Genomic DNA, 16,922 nt, shown 5'->3' with positions numbered 1-16,922 from the left:
GATTTAATAAGGATCTCCAGGTTGGGAAAAGTTCTTGATGGGAACTTGATTAAATTCTTTGCAGCTCTTCAAGATGAGTATCAACTTCCTCAGACATAGTTTTACAAATACCTGCAGCTCCGCCTCGCGCTTACTCCCTACATGGCCCATATAGTGGACATCCCAGAATGAAGCCCCTTTGAAGCCAAAATATTACTGGCCAACATCCCGTAACACAAGATTTCAATCATATACCTCTGTCTGGTGGTCAATGCCCTGGATAACTTTCCGGCCCTCAGGGAGGCTTAGGTACGTGACCTGGTCCCTCTGGAGGAAGATGACTGGATAAAGGCATTGGCTTGTCCTCGGGAGGCGGCCATCTCTTCCCAGCACCAACTCATTCAGCTGCGCTATATCCACTGGATTAATTACACTAGGGAGAGGTTGTGGAGGAGGAACCTTATTGCATCCGCCAGCTGTTTGCGCTGTCAGACTTTGTGCATACAGTCTGGGGGGTGCGGTCTCACCCGCTTCTGGAGGGAAGTCTTTGGTTCATTGGAGTGTTGTGCCTGTCACTACCACGATCTCTGAGGTGCGCCTTATTGCCCATCACATATGGAATAGACCAGAATAGATACCGGCGAGAGCTCTTGTAGTTTGGCCTTAATGTTGCTAAATGTAACATTGCGAGGGCCTGGAAGGAGGCTCTGCCCCTCCTTAGAGGCCTAGAGTGAGGGTGTGGACTGCTGCTTAGACTCAGAATGTCCTGTTTACATCGCTTGGAGCTGTCCTAAGAAATACTACATTTGGGACTGTTGGTCTGACTACCGTGGGATACAACTGGAACCATGTCTTCAATTGGGGGATCTTTAAAGGCGGAAATCAGAATGTTTTTATCCTAAATGCTGTTCAGAATGGGGGTGGTTGAGGGGGCTGAGACGGGTGGTGCACATTTCTTCTCTTCTTTCTTCCCCAACTTTCTGTTAGAGAATGTGTTTACAGTGGATGCTTTGTTGTTATTCGTATTTTGTTATTGTTTGTTTTCTTTTATGGTTTTAATGACAGCTGTAGCTATCGGTCATTCTGTCAGGCAAGATTGCCCTGCTATTTTGGTCATTTCTCTGATGTGTTTATTGCTGGGTCATGGTTTCTAATGTACCGCCTCTTCTTACAATCTTTGCTTTTTTTTAGTGTTGGAAAAAATACTATATTTTCAATGTAATTTGGTTTTACCACACTCTGCGGCAAATTGCAGTTACATTTTTAACATAATCTGGTTCCTTGTGAAGCACTCTAATGTCCCTGCACCAAGTTTACTGCAAAAAAATAATAATAATAGGTCTCTAATTATAATGTACCCTCTGTTTCAAGTATACAAAGCACATCCCATTCTTAGATTTACTCAGGAACCCACATTGCATAACCAAGGTCACATTTTGCAGGCTCATCCTCATTGTGGTAATAACAATACATCTTGCTTTTATTTCCTTTTCGAGTTCATCATCTCTGTTCAAGGCTCCAACATTTACATATGATTTTGTCTGATTTGTGTAACATAGACAGCGAGTGCGATAAATATACTTGGCCATGCCTCAACGCATCAATCCAACACAGTCTTGTACCAGTTTTACAAGAAGGGCAGAGGAAAGAGAGGCTGGAGGCGGAAAGCCAGTCTTTTAAATGTTGGTCGGACAGGGCATAATTGGTGCTCAGATTTCAAATCTGCAGTTTGAATTGTTGTAGACTCATATAGACCTGCTGAATGGATGGGAGGTTTGTTCCAGAGTGGCACTTCATCACCCAACAGCGGGTCAACTCTTCAGTACATCTGTGTTTGATTTTTAATGCCCACCAGCGGCGGCCGGCACAGGTAAGCATGGTGAGGCGGGGCAGGGTGAGGCGGGGGAGTAGACAGACGACATAATAGATATTATTGATTTAATTAATTATACCTATTCTGTCATCTCCTGACTACCCCCCACCCTGCCCCTCCCCCATCCCGCCACCTCGCCCCACTGCATTTACCTGTGCCAGGCACAGCTGCAAATATCTACACACCGCTCAGCCTTGACATTAGTTAATTCAGGCTCCAGCGTTGTAAGCTTGCTGTCAGGTGCGGTAGAGCTAGGTTGGGTGTTCTGCTGGGCTTTCTGAAAAATGGTGGGTTTTTTATCTTGAGTGTGCTTTGGTTTTCATAGGCGGCCATGATGGCAGAGGAGCTCAAGAAGGAGCAGGACACGACTGCTCACCTGGAGAGGATGAAGAAGAACATGGAACAAACCATCAAGGATCTTCAGATGCGCCTGGATGAGGCTGAACAGATAGCACTCAAGGGAGGCAAAAAACAGATCCAGAAGCTCGAGACGAAGGTGAGTGCGCAACACTTTTGAAAGCATTAGGCCAAAACACGTTTGAAACGTGTTGTCAGAGTGCATACGGTAATCGAGGACCGATTTACGAGAATTCTGTTAATGTAAAACCTCAGCGTAGGCTCCTGATTCAGTAAATCTTTCATCAGTGAATTTACCATTGACAGAATAATGGCCCCTTTAGTACTTCGGCTGATGCTGGTTTTACCGCATCTGCAAAGAACTAGAAGATGTTAGACTATGGCCCAGCTCTAATTCAGGCCCCTAGAAAATTGATGTCTGATAATCTGATCTGAATAGAAACTAAGTACTGTACGGCTGACGTGAGACATTTGGATGAAAGACAGGTCCAAAAGCTCTCCAAGCAAAATCTAGGAGGACCTTGGCACAACAATCAGGCAAAATATAGGGCCAAGAACCTGAGAGTGAGATGAGAATCATTTCATCTGAAACCGACATTACAAATACAGATGAAAAGATCACAAGTAATGTGTTTGTTTTTTGTTGGGGAACAGACTCCAAGCAACAGCAGTGGGGCAAGATCAGATTCCAGGTCAATGAGTTCACCGAATTGCTGTTTCCATTGTAATCAATTTGGTAGAGTACTAAAATGTATGGCCCGATACAATAGCATAAATGAGACTTGCACTTTTCCTCCCATGTTGCTGGTTGCTCACTTTCATCTAACACCAGGTAGTAGCTACGCTTCGGTTAAGTAACTGAGTGAACAATAATATGATGGATAGACTAGTGTAGACGGCATCATGTTTCAATATTTTCAAATACCAAAAACGTACAAATCAATCACCGTAAATTAACAGATAATCCAGATTATTTAAAGTGGTAGTATTTAACATTAAAGTATTACTTTGTCAATATCTCTGCCTTTTTGGATTAATGCAGTCCCAGATTTCTAAGGAACTCGGTCGGTGTCTTGAGTACTTAGCTACTAAATAACCAAGTCACTTCTTACAACAATCCCTTCTTCTCTACAGGTGAGAGAACTGGAAGGAGAGTTAGAGGCTGAACAGAAGAAGAGTGCAGAAACCCAGAAAGGTGTCCGGAAGTACGAGAGGAGGATAAAGGAGCTCACATACCAGGTACAAAAGAAATTCTCAACAGTGATCTTCAGCCCACAAGACCTAGAAGATGTAGGGAAGGCATCATGATCAGATAGCAGAAGGAGTTCAAAGGAAGGGCGTTTAAGTACTGATCCACAGATAAACCTATCAGAGACAAACACTAATGCAAACCCACCAACATGTGAAAAGGAAGTTTGAGCAGAATGCAAGGGAGAGCCCATAAACATCCCTTGGTAATTGCACAATAGAAGCTGTCCATGAGGAGTAGCTTCCGGGGTGTGAACGACAGCTATGGGAATCAGTGTAAGTATGATCCCCCGGTGTTCCCCAGTGTAAGTATGATCCCCCGGTGTTCCCCAATGTAAGTATGATCCCCGGTGTTCCCCAGTGTAAGTATGATCCCCGGTGTTCCCCAGTGTAAGTATGATCCCCCGGTGTTCCCCAGTGTAAGTATGATCCCCCGGTGTTCCCCAATGTAAGTATGATCCCCCGGTGTTCCCCAGTGTAAGTATGATCCCCCGGTGTTCCTTTCAAATGAGGTACTTTAGTTGGCATTGCACCTTGTGTCTCCTTCAGAGATAGGGTTTACAGCAATCGAACTCTGCAAATGCAGAGAACCATGCACAGGCGTAGCTACCAATAGTTCAGCAGATGCAGTGGGCGAAGGCCCAGGGGTCCTGGCACCCCACTGCACCCCAATTATAGCTGGTCTTTTACTTCCAAACCAAAAGATTGGGGGTCTATTTGCCTTACTTGCAGTTGGGCTCATGGCACCTTTATTATGACACCGGATGCACGTCTGTTGTCCCGTCCAGTCTACACCCCTGAATTCTACTCTGGTCGGAAGGAATCCTGCTCCATGAATATTGATGAGCATCACAAAGCATTGTCAGGTCACATTGTAGAAGCTGTGCACATACAGCATCTGTGAGGCGATCTGGACAATAACTTATTTACCCATATTTACGCGCAAACGGAAGTCTACACTTTAAAGGATGTGGAGAGACATTTGAGTTTAGAATCCTGGAACAGTGCAAGGCAGGGGTACATTTAGCCAACAGCAAACATTTAACCACTACAGATCTATGAATATGAAAGAGGCGAGTCAGACAACTTTGTGTCTAGTAATCAGAATATTACTAATTGTTGGAACTGCTCAGTTTTCACTACTATGGTCTTCAAGCAAACGCGTATCTGACATGCGGATGAGTGAATGAATATTTTCTTTCAAACGCTTTGCTGATCTCTTCCAGACTGCCTAGGATGCAGGAATTAGGTGAATTCGGTTGAACACATGAATCAATTTGTATTTCAAGAGAGCCTTCTATTTGCTTGATGTAGTGTTGTTCGCTGCCATCACTGCTGACTTATATGAAACTTTCAGTTTCTGTCCAAAGCCCAGGGAAGGGTTGGAACTAAGGCCACATCACAAGCAACTTTAATTATTCAGAAAGGTTTGATGTAAGACATGCAGGCTTCCAGGCACGAAATAATACAGACACAACTCTTGGAAGAGTAGGAACTTCAAACTTATATTTGAGAACCAGGCTTGCTGCACCCATAATCCATCACCCGCATTTGATTGCATGCATCAGAAAGTGCTTTGAAAGATGCTAGTGGAAGTGACCAAGGTGTACGAAATTGATTTCCTTCATCTTAATTGCTTCACTGTGGTACATTTGAGTAAGAGTGACCCCAGCCCTACAATATTATTTTCTGGATGATAATTTACTGTTTCTGAAAAATCCAGAGGCAAAAGTGGCTCCTTTAATTCAAGAGTTCATATGATTCGGAGACATTCTGAAGTAGGGGATAGTATTGAACTGTTCCTCATCACTGACCATTAAGAGGGTTACTGACTCTGCCAGATACCTCTGTATGAATGTAGATAGGAACCCTAGTCAGATAGTTTAGCTTAATGATGGCCTAGTTATCCACACGTTGATGCACCAAGTGGAAACCTGACTGAAACTCCCCATGTGCCTGGAGGGCAGAGTTGCCTTGATTAAAATAATTGTCCTTCCTAAACGTCTGTACCTTTTCTCAAACATCCCCCTACAGTTGAGCAAACACTTCTTCACTACACTCAGAACCACCCTGACCACACTGGTTTGGGCAAACCAACCAGCCAGGATCAGCTGGAATACTATGGTACTTCTTTATGAACGAAGGTTTTTGAAGAACCAAACCCAGAAACGTATTACTTGGTGGCACTAGGACACTTTGTAACATTCTTGTATAACCCAAATACTATATCTTATCCCTAAATGTAACCAAACTCAGGAGACACCATTAGCTTACTTATTGCCGATTGGCCTTCGGAAACTCCAGAAAAAGGTAAAAACTGTTGCCACACATGCTGGGCCATAAGATCTTTGCACTGTAAGATAGGGAAGACATTCCGACACTCAACGGAACTTGAATTGGTGCATAACCCATTGCTACCTTTAAACATGCCGCGCACCACACAAAATATTACATTAAAGATGCCTATAACAGAAATAGGCCCCCGGTATATGGATGGGATATTTATAACATTAGCATAGTGTCATTCTAGGGGAGATGCTACTATGCTAGCAGTGTTTATTTGCGCTAGGATACGAAAAATGCCGTGCTTTCCAGATAAACCGACTGATTTCCCACCAAACTACAGCAATTGTTCTCCAACACTGCATGTTCAATAGCTTCTTCCTTTTGAGAGTATTTAATACATAACTGTTCTAACCATGTGGCAACAGCCAACCTGTTTCATCTTCTCAGCATTACAAATTAGTGCCTATATACCCTCGTGTTTTGCGTCCATACAAATTAAATTTGAGCTGAAAATCCAGTTCAGAAGCTCAAAATGTATGTCAACATGCAGAAAAACAAAGTCTGCTGCAACTGTGAAACGTGCACTGTGTCTCCAGTCTGAGAGTCGTAACATTGTAAAGCCTCTAACAAGATAGACTGTCGCGGCCTATGCAGGTAAAAGCAGTGGGGCAGTGGAGCCAGGTTGGGGGGGGGGAATTGGACCGACGTCCACGAGGGAAAATTAAATAAATAAATAATTTTCCCTCATCGTCGTCTGCCGAAATCCCCCCTCATCCGGCCCCACTGCACTTACCTGCACGGGCCGCGGTTATGTTATTTTATTTTAGGAATATGAACACTCGACTAAAAGGTCCTGGCATGGAATGTTTTCTAGTAGCGCAGCTCCTACAAATGTAGACCCAACCATGGTGACTTTCGTCAGTTGTATGAGTAAAACACACATACACATGTAGCCGCACAGAGTACCCTACATATTTTAAGTGAACACTTTATCACTTTGTTATCTAGTGTGGAGTACTGGAGCCATGTCCCTGCTACTGACCCTTGTCTTACGTCCAGGCTCATATATCAACAGTCTCACATATGAATTCACATTGAATGATCTGCTGCCACCTCTCTACCCGCCCCACACATCCAAGGGATAGGAATGTTTCTGCATGGCTTGCATCTGTCTTTTAAAATGTACCTGTTCTGCACCCTGGCAGTCAGAGAACCAACATATCAAAGTCCTCTTTCTGGTACATGAAGCATGGCCACAATCTCCATGACCTGACAGAGAAATGCAAGATAGCTTGAGAAAGTGCATGGTTATGAAATAAGGCTTTATTTCCGAGGACCTGCACACCAGGCACCATTAACCCTGAGAATTATATATTCCCCTTAGAATGAGGAGGACAGGAAGAACTTGGCTCGGATGCAGGACCTGATCGACAAGCTACAGATGAAAGTGAAAAGCTACAAGCGGCAGTCAGAGGAAGCGGTGAGTAAGGATGCAATCCAATGTAGCCTCACATTGGAGCAAATAGCATGTGTGGTTTTCATTAAAAAGCTTTCTCAGATCACAAAAACTTCTAAAGCAGTGTATTATCAGTAAGAATGACATGACTACTGAGTGTGGTCCAGTGTGAAGGTTTGAAACCTCTCAGTACCTACAGAGTAACTATAACAAGGTCCATTTTCAGCGAGGTTACAAAACTAATGCTACTTTTTCGGTAACAACATATCAAGAACTCTAATGATCACTACAGTAGTGTTCCTCCATTTTGACTATACAATTATTTGTTTCTTAATATCACCTATGGTCTAAAGTTTATGTTAAATAATTGCACCAAAAATGGAACCCAGTGAGATATGTTTTGTTCAGCTTTATAGCTAATACTTCTAAAATGTTTGGAATGGAATATATCAAATCAAGAATAAAATGCTAGTCTTGAAGTCTTTTCTTTCATCACTTTCCTTCTTCTACCATTCCGCAGGAGACTCAAGCGAATGCAAATTTGGTCAAGTACCGCAAAGTACAGCACGAGCTGGATGATGCCGAAGAACGCGCAGACATCGCAGAGTCGCAGGTCAACAAGCTGCGCACCAGGACCAGAGAGGCAGTGTCCAAGGTAAGGATTGACGATCACCCTAAAGAAATCCGATCCAAGGGATTTAAACTCGCTAGCAAATAGCATTCCTCTCTAATGTTGATCTGACAATTTATGAGGATGTGAAATGTAAAGAGAATGTGCTATATCACTCTCTTTTTACTCCTCAGTGGAGTGAGGGCCCAATCCATGAGGGACTTAGACAACCATTTTGTATAGTAACGCCTGGGCTTACCTATGGTTCTGATTGTGCTCTCATTTCTCTCCGCAGCATGAGGAATGAAGAAACCTGGCCTCTCCTCCAGACCATCCCGTCGTCTTTCCTCAATACCTTTGTGTAGACTTCAAACGTTGACAGCTGCAACAGCTGTAAATCTTCCTCTAGAGTGAATAAAAGCAATTACTAAAACTGACAAGAGCTCTCAGCCTCTTCATTCCAGATAGTGTACAAAAAGTAGTCTGTCCTTAACACTCGAGGCAAAAAGTTGAATGTTCTGCAGGCATTGAGGTGGGTGAATGGGGATAGTTGTACTTTAAAGAGACTCATTTGCACCAAAAAGTGACCTGGAGGCTGCACTCTAGGTACATCCTTCATAATACTTTGATTTCCCAAACATTAAAAAGCGTAAATGAACATCCAGTTTCCATATCATATGGGATTCTTCTTACAGAACTCCAAAGCGGATCGAGGAGGGAGATGGTTGGCCTTGAATGGGAGGATTAGGGCTTTGGGATGACTTTTTTTTATTTTTTATTAATTTTTATTTTATCTAGTCAGAATGTTCTGAACATAAATCTCAACAAACAAGAGTGCAACTACACACAACAGAAGCGTAATTCTGGTCACATAATAATAAAAGACAAGATAAACCAATACAAATAAAAAATATATAACTAGGGTGCAGGATATTCCTAAATACTAACAAAGAGTCGGTAATATAAAGTGCCATGTCCCAGCTGAGACCTGCCCAAGTTTGAGTCATGAATGCCCTCTAGCTTTAGCAAGGGCCCACTCTGACACGTATATTTTCCTCAAGAGCAGCCACCATTCCATTGCTTTAGGGGGAGCCGCGGCGATCCAATTGTACACCCCCAATACTCACCAAGAAGCTTTCTTTAGCTCTATCCTGGGGTGTGACCCAGAGCCTAGGCTTGGATTTCCCCCCAGTGATGCATGACTCTCCTAGGGCAGGGACCAGGTACCTGACCTGACCATTGCCTGGAAAAGGGACGGAGTAGGAGGGATGTGTGAGAGAGAAAGGGAGAAGCGAACAGGAAGAAGACGGGAGTGTGAAAGAGAAGACAAGCCGAAGATGAAAGGGGGAGGAAGAGGGGAGGCAAAATGAGACAGACTGCGCATAGATGTAGTAATCGTGAGCAATAGGCTTAAAATACAGTTCTAAAGTCTGCAAATGTGCCGATATGCCTTCAAACGTCACTATTAAAGATTCAATTTAGCACTGTTATCGACTAGAGATGAAGCTGCAATGTACACCCGATTAAGGCACTACATACTACATAGTACTTGTGCCAAATAGTTGTATTTCAAAGCGAGCACAAAGACCGAAGCACTCTTATGTATTTATTTTCTAAGTAGCACTATTGCATGATTTTGGTGGGATTGTGCTGCTGTTCGACATGCAGGGCACACACCTGTGTGTGCTTTACATTTGGTATGTTCAGTTGATATGAAATAGATTCTCATTGTCTGGGAAGCGGCACTTCGGGACGTTGGAAGCAGTCACAGCCCATTCAGGTAAGAGCGGTGGGGCCAGGTGAGGGTGAAGTTCAACGGACGATGAAGAGGGAAAATTAAATAATGAATTAATGTTCCCTCTTCATCGTCCGCCAAAATCCCCCCTCACTTAGCCCCACCGCTCTTACTTGCACGGGCCGCGGCGGGTTGGAAGTCCTGGCTGGGGAGATGTGGAGACAAAGTGACGGAGACGAGGTAAAGATACTAGACAAGCACGAGGAGAGGCGGGCTTGTTGGTAGATCTGGAAAGTTAGAACACTGCTTTCGGAGGGTGTGGACCATAATATCCTCTGGGCCTGACTCACGGGGTGACTTGTACTTCTGAGTAATTTACACTTTTGGGAATGTTTATTACTTTTTGGCTGTTTGCAATACTTAAGTGTTAACTCCTTCTGTGCTCAGGGGCACAGTGGCCATGTGCTCATGACGAGCTAAGCTCGTCATGACACGCGCAGCGCTCACACGCGGGGCTAATTTTCCCGGGGGGCTGAGCATTCCTTTAAACGGGCGTGGTCATGAAGAGCTCAGCTCACATTAGCACAGCGCCACCGTGCAGCGTGACGAGCCGAGCTCGTCACAAGCATGGTGGCGCTGCGTGCACTCCCTCCAGCGCCGCGGGTGAATTAGCCCCGCGGCGAAGGTGTAACTTACATGTCTCTACCAAATTGAAGGGAAAGGGACTGGGACTGGTCACCTAGGTAAAATACACTTAAGAGTAAGCTGGCATTAGAATTTTGTGAATGGCCAAGGGTAGAGGGGCTAATAAAAGAGTAATAGTAAATTACACTTGTAAATTACTCAAGGGTGTAAGTTACCTTTGAGAATAGCCCCTTCATTGTTTCAGAGATAATAAATCGGACACCTGCTTTGCATAATATTGAAAAACATCATTTTCAACATATATTTGATAAGATGTAGGAAAGTATGCCCCACAACATTTCAGTGAGTGAGCTGAGAACAACAGATGCATCATATTTAGGGCCTCATTTACAATCCTAGTGCGCTGCCGGTGCGTCACTTTTGTTGACACACCAGCAGCGCAATGGCTTGCTCATATGTACAAGGCCACGTAAAGGCACCCTGCATGACTTTTCATGGCCGTGTTAATATGGGTCACCTTCACGCATTATTCTACATTAAAGGGGCAATCAATGGGTGTTGCTGTGGGTGTTCCCACGCAACATCCAGGGAACCTGACACATTCCCAGATTTACAATGTTTTGTAAGGCTAGGAATGCATCAGAATCCTACGCTCCCCAGGGGAGGCGTAGGAGTGGTGCAACAAGGAGAAATACTTTTATTTATCCTTGTTGTTTCCTCTTTCTTTGCATCCTGCAGAATGCAGCACAAATAAAAAGAGGAAAATTCCATCAATTATTGTTTTTGTGCAGGAGTGTGTCCCTTCCTGCACAAAAACAATCATCCCCGCAATGCAGGCACCATTAGCACATCACAAGAGTGTCAGCATTGGAGCGCAGCTGCTGTTTGTGCTTCGGCGCAGGGGAGGAGGACTGGAATACGCAGTATCTTGTAGATAAGGTGCATTCCTGCTGTGCATCAACATTTTGTAAGGAGGCTCTCAGTGTGCTGTTTATACAAAGGCAACAGAATACTGTAAATGGTGCAACAATATATACCATGAAAACATATGCAAATTACATTTTGCAGCAAAAGTTCACTGTAGTCTGATTTATTTCTAGGTGCTTACACATTTTGAATTTATGGAAAATGTTTCATGTGGAAGTAAAATAGTTTTAACATGAACGCTAATTTGACATCGTTGGGAAGTTTTGATTTGTGCTCACATTTCCATCCCAGTTAGCCAGCAATGTAACCACTATTGATATATTTAACTCTGTATAGTTTTGCAGGAATTGACAGTAGTTTGTGATCAGTATGTTTTTTTTAACTTACTGTTTCACCTTTTTGTGTGACAACATTTATTTTGAAAAGCGTAGATTGGGATGGGGTGGTCTCTCAGGTTGCCCCGGAGAAACCGTATTTTTCTCACAGCAGGACACTTTGGGACTTACTTCAAGCTGGAAATCCCACAACAGGGGTAGAATGAAGTATGAGATCTTCCTGGAGCAGCAAGCAGAGACAGACAAAGGACAAGCCTAGAAACTTCCTCCTCTTGAAAAAACTGAAACTGAAATCCCACCCATCACCTCTGCCATCCATCAAATGGCTATGCTCAGGGAGACTAATCTATAGCTCCTTGTTAAATAAAGGCCTCTTGAAATGTCTAAAGGTAGCCTGTTCTGTCTTCAGTATCCAGGTCTCCACCCTCCAGCTATTGAAATCATGCAATACATTTCCAGTATCTGGGAAGATAGCCTCACCCCCATATTGTGCCATTAGAAAACAAGTTCATTCAAATGGATCCCACTGTGCTTTGCCCAATAATACTCTGAGGAAAATTGTATGGTTAAGCATTAAAATACCTCCTCTGCAACATTTGCAGAATCTTTTTTTAATGTTTGCATTCAATGCTTGCATTACTTACCCTGCATATTCTCCCTCATTTAATTATAGCCTAATTCTCTTGATATTTCCCTATATATATCCAGCCATTACTTTACGCTTCTAACCAGTTAGCTGATCAGCTGCCCTTACTGAAGTGGTGGTCTAATGGTAGCCTGGCCAATTGTTCCCCTAATTCAATGGCCTATCACAAAGTACATAAAATAGCATTATCTCACATGCAAATAATATCTATTTCTACAGTTTAGAGCGCATGCTATCTCAAAAGTCTACTAAATGTTCCTAAAACCTTGCATGAAAATGTTGCTCTTGGCTCAAAATGTTAGTTTGTCCCCTCTCCTTTTTTTTAATTACCCTTGCCTTACTTCCTATCCTCTGCATACCTCTTCTCTCCAAGTACAGCCTATTTTAGGTCATGTGCATGTTTGCATTATTCACTATTATTGTATTTCTGCAAATGTCCAAACCTCATATGAAAGATCATAACTTGTCTTCTTTTGAAAGTTATAAAATGCAAACTAGCAAAATCTAATCTTCTCTAACTTATCTACTAATCAAACCAACATCTAAGTGAACTCACACACCTCACACTTAACTGCAGATAGATAGCAGCAACCATAATCCCAGTCAGGGCAAGAGGTAGGCAACCCTAAAATAACTTGTGCTCACCCTCTGGTAGCTTGGCACAGAGCAGTCAGGCTTAACTTTAGAGGCAATGTGTAAAGTATTTGGGCAAGACTTCAAACGGTAAATCAGTGAAAACACCACTCAAAAAGGTCTGCACCAGGTTATGTAAATAGAGTTTGGGGATGTAGCCATGCCGGCAACCAAGATGGCCACATGGTGTTGAAGGTCTGACGGTCCTGGCCTGGAACAATGCGGAGATGGGCCGCATCTTCCTACCTTGAGTCATCAGAGTGTATCCTCTAAGACCTCAGCAGTTGCCACTACAACATGAGGCGCATTGGAGGTGACACATTACCCCCGCACCACCTTATCACTGTGGGCACCTAGCAGCCCAGCCTACCTTGGCGGTCCCACAGTGACAGGGACCATGGGCGAGTGTGAGTTAAAAGGCCGCCGGGCCTTGCCTGGATGTCTGGGTGACTCACACGCACCACAGCACAGAATGCAGGGACTTTTTCCTCTGACATACCCTGCGCTCCTGTGGAGCCGAGTGGTACGACTTGGTGATTGCCACTGAACCTGGCCTGCGGGGCCCGGCCTGGTGGCACGGCCTCCAATCCCACTGGCCTGTAACACTGCCCGAGTGGCCCGTGCTTAAAGTCACCAGCATTCTTGCGGCCACAGCCAATTTCTCCTGCCCAGCTGCTGGATTGGATCTGGTACTGGGGTGCCACGTGTGGACCATCAGATTAATATCCTGGACCAGGGGGGCATGCTGCCCGGCTGAGTCGCCTGCTTGCACCGCAGACTGCCCTATGTGTGCTCCGCCATTGGTCGGCTCCAACTTCGGAGTGGGCCTGCATCTGAGCCTTACCTGGAGTGCGCTGCACCGACTTGTCCTTCGGCACTTTGGTGCCCTCACCTCCATCTGTGCGACATGTCAGCATGCCCCCTCCCCGAGCTTGCAGTGCCCCTGGGGCCTGGTGTGGAGCCTTGAACATTGCTGTATAAAGAGGTCGGCAGCCTGCTGCCTTGGGATGGTGACCTACGGTGCCCTCTGTGCGGTGCCTTTGCTCTACCCCTGCAGGCTTGCTACCCTTCTTCTGGTTCATGCCTCATGTTGGGGGCTGTGCATGGGATATACGTGATAATCCTACTGGGCCCTGGGGTGCACACAATGCCTGCCTGTACAGTCCAAGACACCCCAGAGAGACCTCTCAGTGCCCATCTCCTGGTTGTGCCCCTCACCAGCGGGGCGCGGTCTACGAGTGCAACCCATTGGTCTCCCTGGCCAGCCACAGCTCCTTGCTCTGTGAGTCTCTTGGGTGGCACATTGGACGCCACATATATTCATATAACTGCGTCCTCAGCAGCCCTGGGGGAGAGCCTGCATTGACCACAGTCTGGCCACCTGGTGCATCACCTACCAGTCTCTGAACTCGTTTTGACAGAGGGACCAACATGGCTAACAGACCCTCTGGGAGGGGAATAACCCCTAGGCTGGGGCTCCTCTCTCCTATGCCCCCTCCCAATGCCCCCCCTTGGGACCAATTGCACCCCTCTCTCAGCAGTGCACCTGACAGTATGGGGATTGCCTTCCCCGGTCCGCTCAATCTGAATGCCTCCCTGCGGCGCTGTCCGGCCGGGTGCTCCATTAGACAAGGTGCACGGTGACCCAAAGCAACGCAAACTGCCATTTGAGAAGTCCAAAGATGTTGATGAGCCTGTGTCTGATATGGGGGCGGATGCGACTGGGGGTCCCAGTACTGGTGCGCTCTGTAGCACCGATGCTATCATGGCAGGCATACCGCTTGGACCGCATGAGGGAGCGATTGGACGGCCACTCCACTCACCTGGACGGCAGAGAAGAGAGAATTTTTGATCTAGAGGATACTGCTACTTTGACAACTAAGTGGCTGTAGAAGCTCAAACTTCACCTTAAAACAGTGGCCATCAAGAATGAGGACCTTGAAGGGCATGTGCGCCACAACAACCTCCTCATACTAAACATTGCAGAATCCCCCAACACTGGTCACCTAGATCTCTTTGTGGAATGATTGCTGTCTGAATTCATTGGTCGGCCGGGATTCCGCTCCACTTTTTTTGTGGAAAGGGAGCATAGATCCAAAGAGCAGCACCATTCCAGCATTGCCTCCCTAACTTTGCGGGCCAGTTGAAACAATGCTTGTGTGCAACAAATGACTATGGGGGATATACCTGCTGTTTCGAGTATTGCTGAAAGGCCAAAGTTGGGATTAGAGGACGCCCTGCTCCAGCAGCCTTCAGGGACACTTGCCGCATCTACTGCCCAACAGCACAGCGCTGCACACGGGGCGAACACTCCAGTCCCCAGGGTGCACCAGACCACACACAGCTGCTGCAAGTGAGGGGGGGAGGCGTGGTCTATCGCACTTAAAGCGCTGCCTCTCTCCATGCAGCGCGTGGGACGCACGCGGGATGGTGCCCGGACCAAGGAGACTTTAATCACTGTTCTTCTAGCACCTTTTTAGAATAAATTAGGGGCGATTGAAGAAAAATTGTCTCTCCTCTTGAAAGGTACTCAAGTCCTGGATAACCCGGAAGCAATTGGGATCTATAGCACTAACCAGGGGAGGCATGGCACCCGCGGCACTCTCATTGCCAAGGTGCAGTGGCCTTGCTGGGGATTGTATGGGGGATGTGGCCCATGGGGCAGGAAAAAATCCTAAGGGCAATGCGTGCCATGCAAGGCTGCGTTCGCCTTGTCCGCTAATGGCCATGCGAAGCCAAGGATTAGGCGGATAGGTGAATTCTCCCCGTACAGACCGACAGAATCTGCTCATGTCAGGGGGGGCACCAGGGACCATCAACTGTAGAACAAGCCAAACCATCCCTGAATCCTGGTAATCGACTAGGGGAGGGTCTTATCATATCAAACCCTGTGATTATTAAGCCTTCACAGGTCATTCTAGACCTGCCACCAGCAGCGTGTCCTTATGTCGTGGTCCTGGCTGGTGTTCCCCCGCTTAGACCAGACCAACCTGAATCCTGGACCCAACTGCGAAATAAAACTGTTGACTGGCAATACAGGCATAAAGACTTTAGGGTAGCCATGAGTAAAAATATCATAATAGTGCGCAGAGTTGGGTGGGTGGGGGGGGACTCCAAAGAACATTGTGGGTATTGTGTGGTTGTCAACGTCCAAAGCCCTGCAGTTGTTCAAATGATCTTAAGGGCGCAGGAGTCGTGCTCATTGTCTGACACCTCTATCTGGGCCTTGCCACTTGGTTATTTTTATAAGCCCCCACTTAGAACCCTGAAGGAGATAGTTCCCCAAATTCCGGTTTTAAATAGGTTTGAGGCTTTATCTGGACTAGACACTCAAGATTGACTACCTGTTACTAACATAATCTCAGTGGACAAGTTGAACCCAGAGGAAATGACGGAGGAAGAAATACATGTTCCCTTGACTAGTCCCCTGACTGATTATACCTCCTATTTTGGAGTCATGGCCCACCTTACTTGGCATTTCCAATTCTCGTCCTACTCAGTGGTCAACTAAGGGAGGCTGCATAAAAGTTCTATCATGGAGCATAGCGGGCCTAAGGGCCAAAAGGGGAGACACCACTTGGGAACTCTTCCTTGCTACTCATCACATTATAGCCCTCCAGGAAACTTGGGAGGCTAAAGAATCTTATTTTTTGGATGGGTTTTTATAATTCTGTAACTTTGCCATACCATCTTCCATGGGGAGAGCTGGGGAGGGGGGGGGGGGGGCTTTTGTTGCTAATCAATCTTAAATTGTCATATAAAGCTAAGTTGATGGATTCCTGTTCACCCAATATTTTGGCAGTCAAACTAACAGGATAGAATCTGCCAACCTTTCTAGTGGTCAATTTTTATAGTTCCTTTACGAGAGGTAATGACTTGGAACATTTAAGATCTGTCGCTATCTTTTTGGCTAACTATGCTGGCACGTATTTTAATATTCATTTTTGCCCTATCAAATGTTTAATAAAATTGGACGAGGTATATGGTCCGCAGGGGTTAACACATTTTGGACACATCGCCTCTGGGACATTCTTAGAAAGTCTTTTATTGGCCCATAATCTGTTCTGTCCAGTACAGTCAGATAGGTTACCTCGTATACCCACATATATTGGCCAAGGCCGCCCAAGTACTATTGATTATATCCTAGTTTCAGCATCTTTGTTGGCCTTAATAGGCACACTAAGTGTAACAA

General features: G+C 45.4%; 1 protein-coding gene across 1 annotated transcript in view; it reads left to right on the top strand.

The window, feature by feature from the left end:
* MYH7B (myosin heavy chain 7B) overlaps positions 1-8,249 on the top strand; it is a 115,511-nt gene extending 107,262 nt beyond the window's left edge. The window contains exons 38-42 of the mRNA XM_086932358.1: positions 2,178-2,348; positions 3,344-3,448; positions 7,128-7,223; positions 7,720-7,854; positions 8,105-8,249. Coding sequence (XP_086788484.1) covers positions 2,178-2,348; positions 3,344-3,448; positions 7,128-7,223; positions 7,720-7,854; positions 8,105-8,116 — 519 coding nt within the window. The 3' untranslated portion in view covers positions 8,117-8,249. The remainder of the gene's footprint in view (positions 1-2,177; positions 2,349-3,343; positions 3,449-7,127; positions 7,224-7,719; positions 7,855-8,104) is intronic.
* Positions 8,250-16,922: the final 8,673 nt, after the last annotated feature.

Source organism: Lissotriton vulgaris, chromosome 7 (assembly GCF_964263255.1).
Source record: "Lissotriton vulgaris chromosome 7, aLisVul1.2, whole genome shotgun sequence".
NCBI classification, from domain to species: domain Eukaryota; kingdom Metazoa; phylum Chordata; class Amphibia; order Caudata; family Salamandridae; genus Lissotriton; species Lissotriton vulgaris.
Note: the sequence above shows the minus strand (reverse complement) of the source record. Positions and strands in the feature narration are given on the sequence as shown.